Here is a 23,023-nt window from a genome sequence, read left to right on the forward strand (position 1 = left end):
AGTACTCATACAACTCAACAAAGGAAGACAAAGGACCCAATTAAAAAATGGGCAGAGGAACTAAATAGACACCTCTCCAAACAGGACATACAAATGGCCAAGAGACATATGAAGAAATGCTCATCACTAATCATCAGAGAGATGCAAATTAAAACAATAAGGTATCACCTCACACCTTTCAGAATGGCCGCCATCAACAAATCATCAAACAACAAGTGTTGGCGAGGGTGTGGAGAAAAGGGGACTCTAGTACACTGATGTTGGGAATGCAGACTGGTGCAGCCACTATGGAAAACAATATGGTGTTACCTCAAAAAATTAAAAATTAAATTGCCATTTGATCCAGTGATCCCACTTCTAGGAATATACCCTAAGAAGCCTGAAGCACCAATCAGAAAGAATATATGTACCCCCATTTTCATAACAGCACTATTTATAATAGCTAAGATCTGGAAAGAGCCCATGTGTCTATCAGTAAATGAATGGATAAAAAACTTGTGGTACATATACACACTGGAGTATTATGCAGCTGTATTATCATTTGAGACGACATGGAGGGACCTGGAGAGTATTATCCTAAGCAAAACAAGCCAAACAGAGAAAGACAAATATCACATGATATCACTTATTTGTGGAATATAATGAACATAACAGTCTGAGTAATAGGGTAGACCCAGAGACGTGGAAGTAGGGTACAGACTGACAACCTTCAGAAGAGGAGGTGGTGGGGGGAAGGAAGAAATAAACCACAGAACTTATGTGCATGTACGCATAACTGATGGACATGGACAACAAAGCCGAGTATGGGGTTGGGGGGATGGGGAGGAGGGTGTCAATGGGGTAAAAAAGGAGAAACATCTGTAACAAACATAAATTAACAATGGGGGTGGGTGGAATGGTGTTGACCCAAGTAACTGGAAATTAGTAGAGTCTGTAAAACTAAAAAAAAAAAAAAAAAAAATTATGAATAAGCATTATCCTCTAGTTGACAATTGTATTTAACCATGGGTTAATACATTGAAACCACCACACACTAGAAGTGAACAATTAACTAATGGATGGTGGATGGTGGGAGCCAGGTTTCTCACTACCTGGAGTGGGAGGTTACAGATAAGCAGGAGGAGGAGGCTAGAATGATCCATGTGGTAATGGATTAGAAGTAGAGACATCAGCATGATCTCAGGTTTAGCTTAATGTAGATACAGATGGATACAGGTAGATACTATAGTTATAGATATAAGTATATACATTGGTCAGTATACAGACATACATTTCCTTACTGAGAGGCTGAGAGGGTTGGAAGGAACAATGGCCTAGTAGACAGGAGCACAACTAGTAAGTACCCAGATCTTGGTTTCTAATACCATTCTCCACTAAAAGAAACCAGGTTCCTTTGAGAAATGGCTGATTCTAGGCCTGGGGAAGGAAATATATAACAGGCTTAGAGAAAATTGTAGTGCCAGAAAGTAATAAGTCTCAAGAAAACCCATCAGTGACAGGGGTATTTCAAAGGGAAACAGCCATTTGAAACATGTCCAAATGGCCAAAGCTGGAAAAGTTTGAACAAAACAAATGGATTATAACCTAAAGTATAAAACAAATATGAGTCTCTGCTGATATAAATAAATGATTGAATAAATAAGTGGAAGAGAAGAGACAAATCCCCTATGCAAAACAACTACAATTAATTTCCATAGATACTTCATTCTCTAGGAGGTGGAGCACAATTCCCTAATTCTTAAGTGTGGCCTATTCAGTGACTTCCTTCCAAAGAGTACATTATAGAACGGATGAAGAAAGAGTAACTTTACAGTGGAGAAAACTGACAAACAGTACTTCAGTTAGGTGATCAAGGTCAATATTGAGACAGGCTATTAAGCCAGGACAAGCAGAATAGGGAAACTGAGACAGACAGTTAAACAGCAGTTTGCTGCCATCTAGAACATGTAGATGCCAAGCAGTTTGCAGCCATCTAGTAAACCCTATCTTCCTTAAACCAGGAATACTTAGGAGTAAATGGTTTGCACTTCTCCCCAACCAGAGGGTAAATAGCTTAAATCACCCTACTCAGGGAGACAGCAGAAATCCAATTAGTGCCATTTGCCAACCACACCCAAAGACAGGTGAAGTCAAGAGAATAAGTCTCAGTTTGGTACATCAGCATAAAGCTGATGAATAGTCTATTGAAATCCTCCCCTAAGAACTCCTCTAAACACCCAACCTTTAAAAGCTCTACAAACAAAAGTCCCAGCATGTGCTCTCCTTCCCAAGAGCATGACCATGCCCCTCCCCTTTTCTTCCCCCACAGGCATGCATCTCCTAGACTCTAAGAGACCCCACAAGGCTTTCAACTAGGGCAGCAATGGGCAGCAGCAGTTCATCCCAGGCAAACCCCTTGAATCTATCCCCAAGGCCCCCTTTTCTCCAACTTCTTAAGCCAAAGCAGACCAACCTAGGCTCATTTCCTCAGCACTTCCTTATTTCACTGTCCCCAGCTTTAATAAACATCCTCTAAAATTCATCTGGATTCGTGCTGTGAAACATTTCCTTCATGAAGTAAAAAACCCACACTCTACCAACCCAGCCCTAGGCAGACTCGCCAAGGGCCAGGTCCCCTTTCCAGTAACAATATCAGCAGTGACAAGTTAAGAGTGGCACTTTACCTCTATTTTTCTTCCAAAAAAACCAATAACCCTAGCCTAATCATGAAAAAAAAAATCAGATAACTCTCGATTGAGAAACATTCTACAAAATACCTGGCCAGTAATCTTCAAACTATTAAATTAATGAAAAACAAAGTCTAGTAAACCATCACAGCCAAAAGGAGCCTGAGGACACATGGTGACTAAATGTAATATGGTATCCTTGATGGGACATTAGGTAAAAATTAAATAAATCTGAATAATGCATGTACTTTAGTTAAAACAAAATATAAATAAATGGAAGAGTGATTAGAGGGCATAAATTCTAAAATCTGACCAGATATTTTCCCATTAAGTAACCCAAAGAAAGCCTTTAATGCCTGTGGACATCCTCACAGGCCTGATTTTAAGGGTTCAGCAGATAAACCTGGTGTGTGGTTTGTGGTCCCACAGAACTTCTGATACGGGTCACTTATTCTCAAGCTCAAAAAGGAGCAGATAAGTCATTGCTTTTTTTCAATTAAAAAAATTTTTGTGTGTGGTTTATTGATTTTAGAAAGAGAGGAAGTGAGAGGGAGAAGAGAGATAGAAACATCAATGAGAGAGAACACTGCATGCCTCCCACTGCGGATTGGGCCCACAACCCACAACTGGAGCATGTGTCCTGACCAGAAATCAAACCAGCAACCTCCTGGTGCATGGGTCAATGCTCAACCACTGAGCCACAATGGCCAGACTGTCATTACTTTTCATATTCTTCTGCAAGTTATATCATTTGTGACTTCTATCTATTTTGAGAATGAAAGATTCTTTTGAGGTGGAATAACATTTTTAATTTTTTTGTTTCCATAGCATTTATACATATTCAATAAAATATGATTGGTCTAATGGGGTGGGAAACAGCAGCTACAATTGCCGTTCTCCCAGGCTGTGTTTAGGGAAGTTTGAGTACTACGCAGGTGATGGATTCTGAATTCTCTTTTCTTGTCCTCCCTGTACCATGCACACAATTGCTTGAGTCAGACAGTTTGGGAGAGCCTAAACTAGGTGGTGATAGTGGGTTTTTCCATAAGCTGGAGCCCAAGATATTTTCTATTTCTCTCTGGAGATCTAGTATGATCTTATTTAAATTTTTTTCTTTATTAATTTCAGAGAGAGAGGAAGGGAGAGGGAGAGAGAGATAGAAACATGGATGAGAGCCCTGGCCGGTTTGGCTCAGCGGTTAGAGCGTCCACCTGCGGTCCGGAGAGGCCCGGGTTCGGTTCCCGCTAAGGGCATGTGCCTCGGTTGCAGTTTGTCCCCGGCCCTGGTTGATCGTGCGGGTGGCAACCACTCGATGTATCCCTTTCACGTCGATGTTTCCCTCTCTTTCTTCCTCTCTCCCTCCCGCTCTGTCTGTACAAAAAAATGGAAAAGTGTCCTCGGATGAGGATTAAAAAAAAAAAAAAAAGAAACATGGATGAGAGACAACATCGATTGGCTGCCTCCTGCATGCCCCACACTGGGGATTGGGCCCACAACCTGGTCGTGTGACCTGACCCGGAATCAAACCGGAGACCTCTTGGTGCATGGGTCAACGTTCAACCACTGAGCCACACCGGCCGGGCAGTATGATCTTTTCTGATAGGGTTGCAGAACAAATAGAACTGTTTCACAGTTTACTTGGTGGATTTCATATACCAGCATGGTTTTCATTTAAAAAGACTGTTTTTCCTTCCCTGGGATATTGGAAGGTTATGTTGAAGATTATAGGTGATCCAGACTCATTGTTACATGCCAGGGGGCCATGATCTGCTCTCATACTCCACCTGGGCTTTAAGTCCCTAATGACTCTCTTATAGCTTATTACTCATATGTAATTGGTCCTATCAAGTCCTGCTCTGAAATTTTTCCAGAACTTAGTCCTTCTTCTCCATTCCTGTTGTCTTAATTCAGACCTTTTGATCTTTCACCTAGATTGTTTTAAAATAACGGTTTGTCTTCAAGTCTCCAACCTCCTCTTTCCCTGAATCCATCCTCCACACTGCCATCAATTTTCTAAAATATAAATCCAATCATATCATTCCTCTGTTTTTAAGTAATTTGATGACTCCTTGTTTATAAGATAAGGTCCAAAAGCATACACAATCTAGACCCCACCTAGATTTCTAATAAGCTCTCCCACTGTATCTCCTACTTTCCTCCCTACAGCTCCAATTGCTACCATCCCCACCCCAGGAGCCTCAGACTTCTGAAACGACATGACATGACACGCAGATTCTGGTTTCTTGAATAGAAAAGATTCTCTCATGCTGCTGTGCCTTTACTGCTGTTGCTCTCTGCCAGGAATGTTTCCTCATTCAATAGTTAGAGAGTAGTAGCAAGACATGCTAGGAAGAAAGACAGGGAAGTGAGGGAAAGAAGAGAATTGGAGACCATTACTAAAACAGCACAGTGCTGGGTTCATATCTGGGTGCTCCATAAATAGTAAATGAGTGAATGGATAAATGAATGAATGGTTGACCATGAGATCTAGGTTGCTGAGGCAGGCAAGTGAGAATAGATGGAATATGAGACTAGGTCTGAATTTTTTCCTGTTAGTCAAACACTTTTTCTATTTTCCTCTTTCTCTCTTCTTCTTTCAGATTTCCATGTTTATGTTTCTTCTAATTTACAAACTACTATTAGACTACCTCAGATGCATTTAACCATGTCATGCATAATTTATTTATTCATTCCTCATAAACCAATCCCTCTAGTCATCTGGAAAACAAGTACCATTTCTATTGCCTTTCAAACTCCTTTAACTTATGTTTTTAGTATGTGCTATTCTGCCTAGTACAAAATGTGGTATTTTATGCATAGTTTTACCATCAAATAGCAAGAACTTTATGACCTTTTTTGGTTGTTTCTATTAGGAAATCCCGTGTGTAGATGTTAAAGTAAGAACAATTAAAAAGAAAAGCAAGAAAGTTATATCACTAGAGTGTAGTGACTGGACTGATTTTTGTGGCTCATGGAAAACAGCATGATTATTTTATGGTCAGAACTTGTAGACCACAAATAGTCATTCTCCTGTAAAGGCTAATGAAAAGTGATGCAGGTCTACTCATGTAAAAACACACTCTACAATCACAAGCAATACCAAAATCTTGCCTGCCTCAGTTTCCAAGTCTAATAAATGGAAGCAAAGGATACTCACTTGCCCCAATCACCTACTGAGAGCAAAGTGAACCCATAAAAAGTGCTTTGGTGATCCAAATGCTATATAAAATCATTTTCTATTAGAAGTAATGATCCTATAACTAAGCTAAACCACTTTGGTTTAGCCAGAAGGCTTAAGGAGAGGTAGCCAGTTTAAGTTTATGGAAACCTTAACTGACCACTTCACTAGAGCCAGTAATTGTTTATAACTGACTCACTATGATTATAACTACACATAATTAGTAGTGACACAGAAACATGTGTCCCTTTTATAGAAGTAGGCAAATGTGAAAAATCACTAAATACCAAAGCATGAGTACCTTTCCTTTACAAATTTTTTTCTTTATTGATTTTAGAGAGAGAGGGAGAGAGAGATAGAAACATCGATAAGAGAGAACATCGACTGGCCACCTCTTGCATGACCCCGACTGGGTATCAGGCCCACAACCATGTGCTTTGACCAGGAATTGAACCGGTGACCTCTTGGTGCATGGGTCGATGCTCAACCACTGAGCCACACAAGCCGGGCTCTTTATGAATTTTAAATTCAGGTATTCTCTTCTGTTGCTTTCTTGAGATACCTTTACTAGGCAAATACCTTATTATCCTTTTTTTTTAACGAGGTATGCCTTCGTTATTTTTAAACTATCTTTGTTAATCCCCACCTGAGGATATTTTTCCATTGATTTTTAGACAGAGTGGGAGGGAGGGAGAGAGAGAGAAGAAAAAAAAAACATTAATATGAGAGAGACACATTGATTTGTTGCCTCCTGCATGACCGTGACTGGGGCCAGGGATCAAACCTGCAACCCAGGTATATGGCCTTGACCGGGAATCAAACCCACGACCCTTCGATGTGCAGTGGTTGAAGGCTGATGCTTCAACCACTGAGCCAAACTGGCCAGGGCCTTATTATTCTTTTAAACCTGCAGTTTTTTGTCTGTGCTTTTCCTATTTTTTACTTCTACTGAATTTATAGGGTGACACTGGTTAATAAAATTATATAGATATCAGGTGTACAATTTTATAATACATCCCCTGTATATTGTATTGTGTGTTCATCACCCCAAATCAAGTCTCCTTCAGTCAGTCACCATTTATCCTCCTTTTACCCTCTTCTACATCCTCCCAGCCACCTTCCTCTCTGGTAAACACCATATTGTTGTCTGTGTCTGTGAGTGTGTTTGTTTGTTTTTTGCTTAATCCCTTCACCTTTTTTACCTAGCCCCGAATCCCCCAACCCTCCTCCCCTCTGACAGTTTTCATTCTGTTCTCTGTATCTATGAGTCTGTTTCTATTTTGTTTGTTTGTCTGATTTGTTCATTAGATTCCACATATAAGTGAGATCTGACTGGCTTGCAGTTTTCATACCTTTCAAACTAGTGTTATTCCTCAGTTATCTTCTACTGTCATTCTGTTTATTTCCATCCTAGTACTACTTATCACGAGGTAATCTGTTTGTTTACTCATTTACCCAACTAGATCTAAATTCCAGGTCATCTTGGATCTTTTTTTTTTTTTATCCTCACCTGAGGACATTTTTCCATTTTTTGTTCAGATAGAATGAGAGGGAGAGAGAGAGAGAGAAACATCGACGTGAAAGGGACACATCGAGTGGCTGCCACCTGCACAACCAACCAGGGCCGGGGACAAACTGCAGCCGAGGTACACGCCCTTAGCGAGAACCGAACCCAGGTCTCTCTGGACTGCAGGCCGATGCTCTAACCGCTGAACCAAACTGGCCAGGGCTCATCTTGGATCTTATTTAAATTTATCCCACCACTGACTGTATCCCCAGTGCCTACCTACTAAAAAGTGCCTGGTTCATACAGGTGCTTAAAAAATATTTGCTGAATGAATGGATGAAGGAGTTTGTCCTCACAGTGACAGTAAAGTTAATCCAAACTTCTTAGCATGGCATTCAAGGCCCCAACTTACTTATTTGGGCTTATATTCTGCCTTTTTTATACCTCTGTATATTATGCCTGCTGATATGTCTTAAAATATTGTTTTCTGCCTGGAATGCTCTTCTTCCTACCAAGTAAGTAATCTTTCAAGGCCCTTTTTAAACACTTGAAATCTTTTCCAATCCTCCACAGACAGACAGACGGAGAGACACACACACACAGAGAGAATGCTTCTTCTACTAAATTCTTATAAGAGCTATAACACTTGTAATATAGGATTATAACAGATTTTTTAAAAATTGTAATAACTGACATTTTATTGAGCATTAACTCAATGCCAGGCATAATTATAAGCACTGTATATGTTATTATCTCATTTAATCCTGAAAACTACTCTAAGAGGTCAGTACTGTCATATGTTCTTAGGTATCTGTTTAGCTAGCAAGAATAAAGGCAGGGGTGGCACCTTAAAGTCTTGCTAATTCCCAAAACCTCACAAATAATTTACAATGCCATATATTCTTAATATAAATTTCTTAAATAACAAATTCTAACAGTAGTTTCTGGTCCCCTAACATTACTTTGAGAATGACCATTCAAATCAGTTAAAAAACCAGAGAGTAGCCCTGGACGGTTTGGCTCATCAGTTTGAGCATCAGCCTATAGACAGAAGGGTCATGGGTTCAATTCCCAACCCTGGTCAGGGTCATGTGATAGATGTCTCTCTCTCACATCTACATCTCTCTCTCTCTCTCTCTCTCTCTCTCGGATTAACAAACAAAAACCCAGAGAGTAGTTTTAAGTAATTATACAAATTTAATCTTAAAGTGAAGTCCTTTCTGATTATAACAAGGAACTCAGAAGTAACTAAAGAAATGGGTGATATACCTAGCTATATAAAATTTTTGTAGATGTTTTTTTGTCAGTGGTAAGTAGGTTATTTTATTTTATTTTTAAAAATATGTTTTTTTTATTTTTTAATTACAGTTGACATACAATATTATATTAGTTTTAGGTACATAACCTAGTGACTGGACATTATACAATTTACTACGTGATCACCTCAACAAATCTAATACCCCTCTGACACCATGCATAGTTATTGCACTATTATTGACTATATTCCCTATGCTGTACTTTACATCCCTGTGACTATTCCATAATTATCAATCTTTACTACTTAATCCCTTCACCTTTTTCATCCAGTCCTGCAACCCCCCTCCCATATGGCTACCATCAGTCTGTTCCCTGTATCTATGAATCTGTTTCTATTTAGTTTGTTCATTTATTTTGTTCTTTAGATTCCCCATATAAGTGAAATCATATGGTATTTGTCCTTCTCTGACTGACATTTCACTAAGCATAATACCCTCTAGGTCAGTGGTTCTCAACCTGTGGGTCGCAACTGCTTTGAGGGTCAAACAACCCTTTCACAGGGGTCACCTAAGACATAACAGTAGCAAAATTACAGTTATTATGTAGCAATGAAAATAATTTTATGGTTGGGGGTCACCACAACATGAAGAACTGTATTAAAGGGTTGTGGCATTAGGAAGGTTGACAACCACTGCTCTAGGTCTATCCATGCTGTCGTAAATGGTAAGTTTTCATCCTTTTTTATGACTTAGTCATATTCCATTGTATATATGTACTGCAGCTTTTTTATCTACTCCTCTATTGATGGAACTTGGGTTGCTTCCATAGCTTGGTTACTATAAATAATGTTGCAAAGAACAAAGGGGTGCATATATTCTTTTGAATTAGTATTTTGTATTTCTTCAGATAAATCTCCAGAAGTGGAATCACTGGGTCATAAGGCAGTTCCATTTTTAATTTTTTAAGGAACCTCCATACTGTTTTCCACAGTGGCTGTACCAGTCTGCATTCCCACCAACACTGCATGAGGGTTCCCTTCTTTCCACATCCTCGCCAACACTTATCATTTGTGGATTTATTGATGATAGCCATTCTGACAGGTGTGAGGTGATAAGCAGTCTTATACACTCTAGGTACAGAAACACTTTCATATATATAAAAGATATGTGTGTACACACACACTCACACACACAAAGTTGTTCATTACAGCACTGTTTGTAGTAGCAAAACATTGGATACAGCTGAAATGTGCATCAATAAAAGCTTGGTTAAATAAACTGTGGTATAGCTATACTATAAAATTGTATGCAGCCATTGAAAAAAATGATGTTACTGGATAAACAAATAACAGATGAGGGGAATTCTCATTTTATAAATGTGTTTCAGATATTTAAAACAATCAATTATAAAAAAAAGAAAGGATTTGAACAGAAACTTCATCAAAGAGGATATAAGATTGGCAAATAAGCTCATAAAATGACGGTCAACATCATAAGCCATTAGGGAAATTAAATTAAAACCATGATGAGATAACACTACATATCTATTAGCATGGCTAAAATAAAAATTTGCAAAACATACCAAGCTGTCGAGAATGTCAAACAAATGGAATTATCATACATAGCTAGTTCAGATGCAAAATGGTAGTCACTCTAGAAAATGGTTTGACAGTTTCTTATAAAGTTCAACACACATTTACCACACGACCTAGCAACCCCACTCCATGGTATACTACTCAGCCAGAAAAAGGAACAAACAAAATGGGTGAATCTCCAAGACGCTAAGCTGAGTAAATGAAGTCAGTCTCAAAAGGTAACATACTATGTGGTTCCATTTTTTTAAAACCCTCACCCGAGGATCAGTTTTTGTTGATTTTTAGAGGGAGGAGAGGAGAGAGAGATATGAGAGAGGAACATTATGTGGCTCCATTTTCATACGACATTCTCAAAAATGAAAAACCATAGAGGCAGAGAACAGATCAGTAGTTACCAAGGGTTGGTGGCAGGAAGATCTGACTGCAAAAGGAGTATTAAACTGTTCTGTATCCCATCGGTGGTGGTAGATACCAGAATCCACACGTGAGTTAAAACTCACAGGACTATACAGCAGAAAATAAATTTTACTATACGTACATTAAAAATAATTTTTAAAACAGCAAATTGTCATCAGCAATAATGATACCTTCTATGTCTCCATCTAAAGGTGGAACATCATCTCTCATGGAGAAATCCATAGCTGTCCCTGGTATGTCCATCAAGTCTTCATCACTGGAGTTGCTCTGGAAGCTATTGAAACACCCCTGCTGAAAGCCTCTATTATCCATGGCTCCTGTGCAAAAAGAAAAACAGGAGGCTTATTATAACGGCTTCCAAGCCCCTTACCATTTATTCTTTTTAAATTTGTGGTAAATACACATAATATAAATTTTAGCATTTGGCCCATTTTTAAACTAGACAGTTCAGCAGCATTAAGTACATTTTACAATATTGTGCAATCATCTTCACTAGCCATTCCCAGAAATTTTTCATCATCCCAAACAGGAACTCTGTACCCAGTATGTCATACAAATGTAATCATATAATACATGGCCTTTTGAGCCTGGCTTCTTCCACTTCTCATAATGTTTTCAAGGCTTATTCGTGTTATAGCATGTATCAGTATGCCATTCCTTTTTAGGACTTAATAATACCCATTGTACGGTTATACCACATTTTGTTTAGCCATTCATCAGTTGATGGACATGTGGGTAGTTTTCACCTTTTGGGTTACATTTATTCTTATGTCTTTTTTCATACTCTTATTTTGACAATATAGACATGCAAATTACTCAGTATATTTAGTTACCCTCCAGATGTAATGTACCTCTAACCTTACCATGTAGCTGATAGAATTTTTTTTTAGAACAATGCAAACAAAGCAAATGAAGACATGTATAAAACTCATAATAGTTCACAAGTAATCAAAGTAAAAACCACATCAGTATTGACAAATGTGCTAGCCATCTGGGAGAAAAGAAACATAATCTCATGCCTCCAAGTCTCCCAGAGCTCCTAACACAACATACATGCACAGAAATACTGGGGTTTGGGGGCATACTGTACCATTCAATGTTGTTCTCCCCTCAAGAATTTAATCTGAAAGATGAAACATTTTTTACCACCAAGTGTAAAACTTCAGATATAAATTTTACTCAAAGAATTCTTACTATATTGATTTTTTTAAAAACCATCATTATAGACAACTTTACATTATCTACCCTACCCACTCTTCAATTTTTTTAATGAAATCTTGATTGAGAATCATAGTCAGCAAAATTCTATTGGATTAGGCAACTAATATTTTGTAGCTGAGGCAACACTTTTTTTTTTTTTTACGTGCCCCTAGTGGGAACCGAACCTGGGATTCTCTGGTCTGCAGGCCAATGCTCCAACCACTGAGCCAAACAGGCCGGGGCTGAGACAACACTTTAAAAGAAACTTCTTACTCTAGGTTATTAGAATCTTATGTGATGAATGTGGTAAAACTGAATAGGACAAATTAAGCAATAGGCCTGAAAAATTGGAATCATAGCAGATAATTTAAATATTTTAAACATTAAGCATAAAGAAGGAACCAACATTTATCAGGCACTTATCAATTTTCAGGCTATGTGCTTAAAGTGAACCCTTTTACTTAATTTTTCTGAAGTTCCTATGCTATGGCAGTATCACTTCTAGTGCAGATAAGGAAACTGAAGCTCAGAGAGGATAAGTAACTTAGCAGGTTAGTGTTTTAAAAAGTTAAACTCTAAATCATGTGTTCAATTTCACAATGCCTCACTTGTAACCACAGACCATCCTGAATGAAGTGTGAGTGACATTTATGAACCATCTGCTATGTACAAATCACTATTGGATAGTGGGACAGATACAAAAATGATGCTGGGTAGGTCAGATGAGATGAAGACTGGGAGACAAAGATTTGGGAGTTAGCAATATCAAGGTGATAGTTGAAACCAAGAGAAAAGATATTCCAAGGGAAACCTGCCATTCACTTATGGATAAGGAAATATATAAATAAAAGAAATTCATTTCCAATATCCATCCTTAATATGCACAAATAACTTGAACTCTGTGCAGATGTGAAGTAAACAATAGGTTCCTCAGGAACATTACCATGCTGATGTGGTAACATATGGTCATATAGAGAAGGTAGGGTCATTTACCCAAAGGTACTGATAATGTACAAAATTATTGATCATTAAACTATTGCCTCAGCTACAAAAACTAACTATGCTATGTGGATCAAATGAGCCTAGGACACTTAAGAATTCATGCTTTGTGGTCTTAGTGGAGTTCCTTCACTGCTCCCCAATTCTTCATTCTCACTGGACTCTTCCCTCTGTTCTCTCCTGCTCCTTTCACTCCCCTTCTCAAAGCCCTCCTGCAACAATGCACTTACACAAATTTCCTGTCTCAGCTGCACTTCTAGGGAACCTTACTTCCCACAGGTCCCTTAACAGTTTTTTTCTGATTACTAACAACAAATAAGAAATCCCGACTCTCTCTGTCTCTCCTTCTTTTCATCCAGGAAGAAGTATTTTTACTCTAGTTTTTTAAAAAAGTCCCTCTACTTTGCCCAGGATCTGACTGAGATAACAGCTCCTTCCCCACCTTACTCTGATTTATAGAAGCCCTGCTTCTTAAATATGAGGAATATGTTCCAAGACCCCCAGTAGATTCCTAAAACCACAGATAGTACCAAACACTCATATACTGTTTTTTCCTATACATAGTACTTATAATAAACTTTAATTTATAAATTAGGCACAGTAAGAAATCAATAATAACTAATAATAAAATAGAACAATTATAACAATACACTGTAATAAAAGTTACATGAATATGGTCTCTCCCTCTGAGATAACATATATGGCAAATGAGGTGGGTAGTGGATATGCTGGACAAAGGGATGATTCACCCCCCAGGGTGGGATGGAATAGGACGGTGCAACATGTCATCATGGTACTCAGAATGATGTGTCATTTAAAACTTATGAATTAATGAGATGAACCAAAGAACTTATATGCATGTATGCATAACCAATGGACATAGACAACAATGTTAGGGGAGAGTGGGGGGAGGCGGGATGGGGAAGAGGATGTCTGGGGGGGGGGAGGAGAAACTTCTGTAACAAAAATAAATTAATAAAATAATAAAAAATAAATAAAACCTATGAATTATTTATTTCTGGAATTTTCCATTTAATATTTCTGAACCATACTTGACTATGGGTAACAGAAACACAGAAAGTGAAATTAGATAAAGGGGGACTACTGAACTTAATTTTATCCTTTAAAAACCCTACTATCTCTAACTCTCATCTCTACCTCCAGCTCCAGTCCTGAATTACCAAGAACTCCACTTGAAACTTCTGTTGCTACTTCAAACTTAATAGGATAATAATAGGGGTGAGGGGGAACTAGTGGAAATAACATTAACTTGAACACAAAAAATAAAGTCCAAACAAGGCATGTTCCCTGTCCTTACCTTCCACATCAACTTTCCCTTTAAAATGCAGGTGGCATTAGGGTCAATATTTGCAGTTAATATTTGTCTAACTCTGGGATTTACTACACTCAATGAACCTACAAAAAGCACTTAATGTCAAGAATAGGTATTCCAGGTTTCTAGAAATCTTAGCTGAAAACAAGCACCATTTTAGCTGATGAGAAGAACGGAGTCTAACAGAGTAGCACACCTCAGGAGGTTTTCTTTTTGTTTAAATTTATTCAATCCCCATGAATTCCATATAGTGACTAGCACTGAAAGGAAGCAAGACAATTTGCAAAATGATGCAGAATCCTTTCCCTTTCTCTCCACTGTTTACATGTCTCATTCAGGAAATGATTTAAAATACACAGCTCTAGCAACTCTACATTAGCCACACAAATCATAGAAAGAAAATGTATGAGGAGTCCAAAAATAATTTATGTTTGGCTGTGGGACATGTCCTGTAGTCATATTTTCAGATGGGTGTAACTATTGTTCTGGGAATGCATTAAAACAAATTAATGACGATACAAGATGAAGATTCAACAAAGGGGAAGCTGGAAAACTTACCAGTTTCCCCATAGGGACCTTACAAACTCCTTCCTGTAACCCACTGACACAGAACAATTCAGCTAAATTGAGCTGCCTCATTCCGAACATTTCCTGGAACAGCTATCTGGTTCACTGTTTGGGTTATAAAGTGCTTCCTTAATAAGTACATAGAAATAAAGGATCAACAAAAGAAAATTAGAAGAAGCAAGTAAATCAAGCAAACCAGATATTATAAATGGGTGTTCAACAAAGGAAATAAACATAATCAGTAAAATTCAAAGTGGTATTTGCCCATGCATAATCCATTCTGGTAGTCTTTGGTTTTATTTTACAGATATTAAGAGGTTCAAGAGAAAGAGTTAAAACAGCAGAAAAATGAGGAAATCATTTAAAGTTCTTTTTTTAAGTTTTTTAAATTTATTTTTGTTACAGATGTTTCTCCTTTTTCCCCCATTGACACCCTCCTCCTGATCCCCCCTTTTAAAGTTCTTTAAAGCTGAGATTTGAACTCACATCTAGTTGAACTCTAAGCCCAGGGCTCTTTCCATAATACTTTGGGGCTTCACTATAACATGTCCTTCTAGAGAATGGCACATCTGGAATAAATCAAACCTCTATATGGCCACAATCCTGAGGTCAGCCAGATTTTACAGTAGGCCAAGAACAAAGTAAGGGAATTTGATTTATTATCCCAACTGGTGGGTTAGAAATAGGCCTTGTCATATAATGGAGGCATAAGGAAGAGAACAATCAGAGAAATGTTTTGGTGTATGTGTGACACTTTCCATTTAAAATCATAACCTAGCTCCCCATTGCCTATATAGGATCAAGTTTAAATTTCTTTTCATGGCATTCAGAGCCCTATCAAATGTAAATCTCATCTACCCAGATAGACTTACCTCCTACTACAAATTTGTTATACTCCACGTAGTCCATGTACTTTTATGCCTCCATGACATTGTTTATGCCAGATACTCTATCTGGAATTTCATCCAGCCTATCATCCTCTTTTCAACCTGGTAAAATTCCATTCAGTTCACGTAGGCCAGTTCAAACAGGCTTTTCCTACAACATCCCCTTTGTTCAGATTATCTGTGTTGATTTCATAATCTCTTCCACTGAGTCTTGTGACTATATCCTTCTCATTTCTGTTGTTCCAGCAACTTAGTGTTCCAGAGTACATGTTCAATAAATGCTATTGAGGAGGATTCCAGTTAGAAAGGAAGCATTAACAGCCAATCAACATATTTATATGGCTGACACTCAATAAAGCTATGCCTTGTACTATGAGGGGAGGGAATGGGGGATACAAAAAGCATTACTTACCTTTATCACTACTCTCAAGGAATTTATAATCTAGTTGAGAAAATTTTTACATAATGCAATTACACAATAGCTAAGTATTAAACATTTAGAATAAATATGCAATTGACATTCAGAAAATGGAGAGGAAATTGTAAGCTAGAGAGGGCTTCAGTGAAGAGAAAGGTTATTCTAGGACGAAGGGAAAAAATGTCCAAAGGCCTTTCCATGTCATCTAGAGGGGAAGAGATCTTTCTCTCTTTCAGCTACATAGTATTTCATTATGTAAATGTACCACAGCTTTTTTATCTACTCATCTACTGATGGACATTTGGGCTACTTCCAGATCTTAGCTATTGTAAATAGCACTGCTATGAACATAGGGGTGCATATATTCTTTCTGATTGGTGTTTCAAACTTCTTAGGATATATTCCTAGAAGTGTGATCACTGGGTCAAATGGCAGTTTCATTTTTAATTTTTTAAGGAAATACCATATTGTTTTCCATAGTGGCTGCACCAGTCTGCATTCCCACCAGCAGTGTACTGGAGTCCCCTTTTCTCCACACCCTGGCCAACACTTGTTTGATGATTTGTTGATGGCAGCCACTCTGACAGGTGTGAAGTGATACCTCATTGTTGTTTCAATTTGCATCTCTCTGATGATTAGTGATGTTGAGAATTTCTTCATATGTCTCTTGGCTACTTGTATGTCCTTTAAGAAGATATGGATAGACCTGGAGAGTATTATGCTAAGTGAAATAAGCCAGTCAGAGAAAAACAACCTCACTTATATGGAGACTCTAATAAACAAAATAAACTGACGAACAAAATAGATCCAGAGACATGGAAACAGGGAACAGACTGACAAACCTCAGAGGGAAGGGAGGTGGGTGGCGGGAAGAGATAAACCAAACAACTTATATGCATAACCAATGGTTATACACAACAGGGCAGTGAAGGCGGGGAGGGGGGCGGGAGTGGGGAGGATGTTAATGGGGGAGAAAAGGAGGGACATCTGTAATATTTTCAACAGCAAACATACATTTTTAAAAAATAGCCAAAGTGCTTAATTATACACAACAGGGTGGTGAAGGCGGGGTGGGGGGGTGGGGGGTGTTAATGGGGGAGAAAAGGAGGGACATCTGTAATATTTTCAACAACAAAGATACATTTTTTAAAAATAGCCAAAGTGCTTAAGATGAGAATGAGGCTGGTATTTGTGCTTGACTAGAGGACAGGGTAGGTTTCTTTGAGCAAATGGATGGAGATTTATCATGAAGGACCTGGGAAGCCAATGGAGTCACTATGGTTTTTGAGGAGCAACGTGATAAAAACATGATTTTAAGAGGTAAGTGTGGAGACCGAAAAATGGCAGCGGAGTGAACGGTGCTACACAGACCGTCTCCCAGAACCAAACTGGAATTACAACTATAACACAGACAAATCGACGGGAAAAACCAACAGAAAAGCAGCTTGGAGGACCATACAGCGAGGGACACTGACTCCATCCTGGTAGGCTTGCGAAGGCGCGAGAGGGAGCTGGGAGCCCATGGTCTGCTCGGCAGCAACCTTAACTGTAAGCGGCGCCCTCGGGTTACACTCCCAGGCGGCTCCACAGCGCAGCCGGGACAGAGGCTGAAACAGCCACAGCCACTCACCTTGGGCTCCGGTAGAGAGAGGGCAGACTGGACTGGAGCTGTGACGGGACACTCGGGGTTTGGAGGGCGCTCAGAGCTTTGGCTGAGTGCAGCCACTCAGGACGGTGGCCACATTGCTCCTTCCCAGGGCTCTGAGGAGAGGCAGCAGCCCCTCCCCCGGAGATCCAACCCCACCCTGTGGGCCATTGAAGTGTTAATTGAGGCTCACTAACAACCAGAATCTGCCCCACCCTCCTGAAAGCCCCTTGGCTGAGCACCAGAGGGAGTTTTTCAATCAACTGACAACCCCAAACTCATCAATTAACCTAGACTGCTAGCCTCCAGGCAAAAAGCTAGAGGACAACAGTATGTTTCCTGGGCTGGCAACTTTAACCAGGAAAGTAAGACTTGACAGTGGTGTTCAACGTGGGTCCTCCCTCGCTCATCTAAACACAGGAGAGGGAGTCACAAACAGCAGAACACCAACACCCACAGGGAGAACTTGACAGGCTCCAAAGCCCACAGTGATAGCCAAAATGGTGAAACACAGAAACAGAAGCCAAATGAAAGAGCAAGACACCTCCACCGAAGATGAGATCAATGTGGAGCAATTAGGCATGTTAACAGAGCTAGAATTCAGAGACATGATCTTGAGGAAGCTGAACAGCATGAGTAAGGACATAGAGACACTGAAAATAAGCCAATTGGAAATTAAAAACCAACAAGAAGAGATAAAAAATGACATATCAGAAATGAAAAACACATTGGAAGGTTTAAAAAGCAGAGTAGGGGAAGCTGAGGACCGGATCAGTGAATTAGAAGACAGGGTAGAAAAAATCAACCAATCAGAAAAACAAAAGGAAAAAACTATTAAAAAACAGGAAGACAGCTTAAGAGAACTACGGGACAACTGGAAACGTAATAATATTCGCATCATAGGAGTCCCCGAAGAAGAAGAAAATGAGCAAAGGATAGAGAATATATTCAAAAAAATAGTGAGAGAAAACTTCCCTAATTAGGTGAAGGAAGAAGGCATTCAAGTTCAAGAAGCACAGAGAGTCCCAAGTAAGAAGAACCCAAACAGGCCCACACCAAGACACATAGTAATTAAAATGCCACAAATTAAAGACAAAGAGAGAATCCTAAAAGCAGCAAGAGATAAGCAACAGGTTACCTACAAAGGGAACCCCATAAGGCTCTCAGCTGACTTATCACAAGAAACACTACAGGCCAGAAGAGAATGGTATGAAGTAATCAAAGTCATGAAAAACAAGAATCTGAATCCAAGACTACTCTACCCAGCAAGGCTACCATTCAAAATAGAAGATCAAATAAAGAGCTTCCCAGACAAAAAAAGGCAAAGGGAATACATTAGCACCAAACCAGCACTGCAAGAAATGTTAAAAGGACTGCTGTAATTAGCAGTAGAAATGGAAAGAAAAATAGAACCACACTAAACAAAAATGGCAATAAATAAGTACATATCAATAACCACCTTAAACATAAATGGATTGAATGCTCCCATAAAGAGACACAGAGTAGCTGATTGGATAAGAAAGCATGACTCATCTATATGTTGTTTACAAGAGACCCACCTCTCAACAAGAGACTCACATAGGTTGAAAGTGAAGGGATGGAAAAAAATTTTCCAAGCAAAAGGAAAGCAAAAAAAAGCTGGGGTAGCAATTCTCATATCTGATAAAATAGATTTTAAAATGAAGACCATAACTAGAGACAAAGAAGGCCACTACATAATATTGAAAGGATCTATCCAACAGGAAGATATAACCTTGATAAAAACATATGCACCCAATATAGGAGCACCAAAATATATTAAAAATCTTCTGGAGGACTTCCAAGGAGAAATCGACAACAATACAATCATAGCAGGGGACTTCAACACCCCGTTGACAGCACTGGATAGATCCTCTAGGCAAAAAATTAGCAAGGAAACAGAGACTCTAAATGAAGCACTAGACGAAATGGATTTAATAGATATCTACAGAGAATTACACCCCAAAACTACAGAATACACATTCTTCTCAAGTGCACATGGGACATTCTCAAAGATAGACCACATGATAGGACACAAACTAAATCTCTACAAGTTCAAGAAGATTGAAATCATATCAAGCATCTTCTCAGATCACAATGGCATGAAACTAGAAATCAATTGCAACAAGAACATGCAAAGACATTTCAACACATGGAGGCTAAACAGCATGTTATTAAACAATGAATGGGTCACCGAGGAGATCAAAGAAGAAATTAAAAACTTCCTGGAAACCAATGAAAATGAAGACACAACAACACAAAATCTATGGGATGCAGCGAAAGCAGTTCTGAGAGGGAAGTTCATAGCATTACAGGCCTACCTCAAAAAACAAGAAAAATTTCTAATTGACTGTCTAACCTTACAACTTAAAGAATTAGAAAGCAAACAAAAAGAAAACCCCAGAGCAAGTAGAAGGAAGGAAATAGTAAAGATCAGAGCAGAAATAAATGACATAGAGACCAAAAAAACAATTCAAAGAATCAATGAAACAAAGAGCTGGTTTTTCGAAAAGATAAACAAGATTGATGGACCCTTAGCTAGACTCACCAAAAGACAAAGAGAGAGAACCAAATACACAAAATCAGAAATGAAAGAGGAGAAGTAACAACCAACACCACGGAAATACAAAAGATCGTTAACAACTACTATGAACAACTATATGGCAACAAATTCGACAATCTCAGCGAAATGGACAAATTTCTAGAAACACACAGTCTCCCAAAACTATTCCCGGAAGAGATAGAAAACTTGAACAGACCAATAACAACTAAGGAAATTGAAGAGGTAATCAAGACTCTCCCAGCAAACAAAAGCCCAGGCCCAGATGGCTTCACGGGGGAGTTTTACCGAACATTCAAAAAAGAACTAACACCCATTCTCCTCAAACTATTTCAAAAAATTCAAGAAGAAGGAAGACTTCCAAACACGTTCTATGAGGCCAGCATAATTCTAATTCCAAAACCAGAAAAAGACACTACAAAGAAAGAAAACTACAGGCCAATATCCCTGATGAACATAGACGCCAAAATCCTTAACAAAATATTAGCAAATCGGATCCAGAAATACATCAAAAAAATTATTCACCATGACCAAGTGTGATTCATCCCAGGGATGCAAGGCTGGTACAATATTCGCAAATCAATAAAAGTGATACACCACATAAACAAAATGAAGAATAAAAACCACATGATCATATCAATAGATGCTGAAAAAGCATTCGACAAAATCCAGCATCCATTTCTGATAAAAACGCTCAGCAATGTAGGAATAGAGGGATCATATCTCGACATAATAAAGGCCATATATGAAAGACCTACAGCCAACATCATACTCAATGGACAGAAACTAAAAACATTTCCATTAAGAACAGGAACAAGACAGGGATGTCCACTTTCGCCACTCTTATTTAACATTGTACTGGAAGTCTTAGCCACAGCAATCAGACATGAGGAAAAAATAAAAGGGATCCAAATTGGAAAGGAGGAAGTGAAACTGTCATTATTTGCAGATGACATGATATTGTACATAGAAAACCCTAAAGACTCCATCAAAAATCTATTAGACTTAATAAATGAATTTGGCAAAGTAGCAGGATACAAAATTAACATCAAGAAATCGACGGCATTCTTGTACATCAATGATGAACTCACAGAAAGAGAAACTGAAAAAACAATCCCATTTACCATCGCTCCAAAAAAATTACGATACCTAGGAATAAACTTAACCAAAGAAGTAAAGGACCTATTTGCAGAAAACTACAGGTCATTGAAAAAAGAAATAGAGGAAGCACATACCCTGTTCATGGATTGGAAGAATTAACATCATTAAAATGTCCATACTAACCAAAGCAATCTATAGATTCAATGCAATCCCCATCAAAATACCAAAGACATATTTCATAGAACTAGAACAAATACTTCAAAAGTTCATATGGAACCAAAAAAGACCCCGAATAGCCACAGCAATCTTGAAAAAGAAGAACAAAGTAGGTGGGATCACAATACCAGATATCAGTTTATACTACAAAGCCACTGTAACCAAAACAGCCTGGTACTGGCACAAGAACAGGCATATAGACCAGTGGAACAGAACTGAAAACCCAGAAATGGACCCCAAGGCAATACGCTCAATTAATATTTGACAAAGGGGGCAGGAGCATACAGTGGAGTAAAGACAGCCTCTTTAATAAATGGTGTTGGGAAAATTGGACAGCTACATGCAAAAAAATGAAACTAGACCATCAACTTACACCATACACAAAAATAAACTCAAAATGGATAAAAGACTTAAATGTGACCCGTGAATCCATAAAAATTCTAGAAGAAAATGTAGGCAACAAAATTTCGGACATCATACGGAGCAGAATTTTCACTGATACATCACCTAAGACTACAGAAATAAAGGAGAAAATGAACACATGGGACTACATCAAACTAAAAAGCTGCTGCACAGCAAAAGAAACAACCATCAAAATGGAAAGGCAACCCACTGTATGGGAGAACATCACTGCCAATGATGTATCAGATAAGTGGTTAATTTCCAATATATAGAGAGTGCTCATACAACTCCACAAAAGGAAGACAAAGAACCCAATTAAAAAATGGGCAGAGGAGCTGAATAGACACCTCTCCAAACAGGACATACAAATGGCCAAAAGACATATGAAGAAATGCTCAACATCACTAATCATCAGAGAGATGCAAATTAAAACAACAATGAGGTATCACCTCACACCTGTCAGAATGGCCGCCATCAACAAACCATCAAGCAACAAGTGTTGGCGAGGGTGTGGAGAAAAGGGGACTCTAATACACTGCTGGTGGGAATGCAGACTGGTGCAGCCGCTACGGAAAACAATATGGTGCTACCTCAAAAAATTAAAAATTGAACTTCCATTTGACCCAGTGATCCCACTGCTGGGAATATACCCTAAGAAGCCTGAAACACCAATCAGGAAGAATATATGTACCCCCATGTTCATAGCAGCACTATTTACAATAGCTAAGATCTGGAAACAGCCCAAGTGTCCACCAGTAGACGAATGGATAAAAAAGCTGTGGTACATATACACAATGGAGTACTATGCAGCGGTAAGAAAGAAAGATCTCTTATCCTTTGAGACGACATGGAGGGACCTGGAAAGTATTATCCTAAGTGAAAGAAGCCAAGCAGAAAAAGACAAATACCACATGATCTCACTTATATACGGAATATAATGAACATAACAGTCTGAGGAATACAGTAGACCCAGACACATGGAAGTAGGGCACAGACTGAAATCCCTCAGAAGAAGGGATGGGGGGCGAGGGGTGGGGTGGGAAGAGATAAACCACAGA

At 38.7% G+C, this 23,023-nt stretch overlaps 1 protein-coding gene across 1 annotated transcript in view; it reads right to left on the reverse strand.

Moving 5' to 3' along the window:
* The window catches only part of CLCN5 (chloride voltage-gated channel 5), a 217,573-nt gene that overhangs the window by 40,353 nt on the left and 154,197 nt on the right, over nt 1–23,023 (reverse strand). The window contains exon 4 of the mRNA XM_036270578.1: nt 10,790–10,936. Within this exon, the coding sequence (XP_036126471.1) occupies nt 10,790–10,936 (147 nt within the window). The remainder of the gene's footprint in view (nt 1–10,789; nt 10,937–23,023) is intronic.

This window comes from Molossus molossus, unplaced genomic scaffold (genome assembly GCF_014108415.1).
Source record: "Molossus molossus isolate mMolMol1 unplaced genomic scaffold, mMolMol1.p scaffold_m16_p_2, whole genome shotgun sequence".
NCBI lineage: Eukaryota > Metazoa > Chordata > Mammalia > Chiroptera > Molossidae > Molossus > Molossus molossus.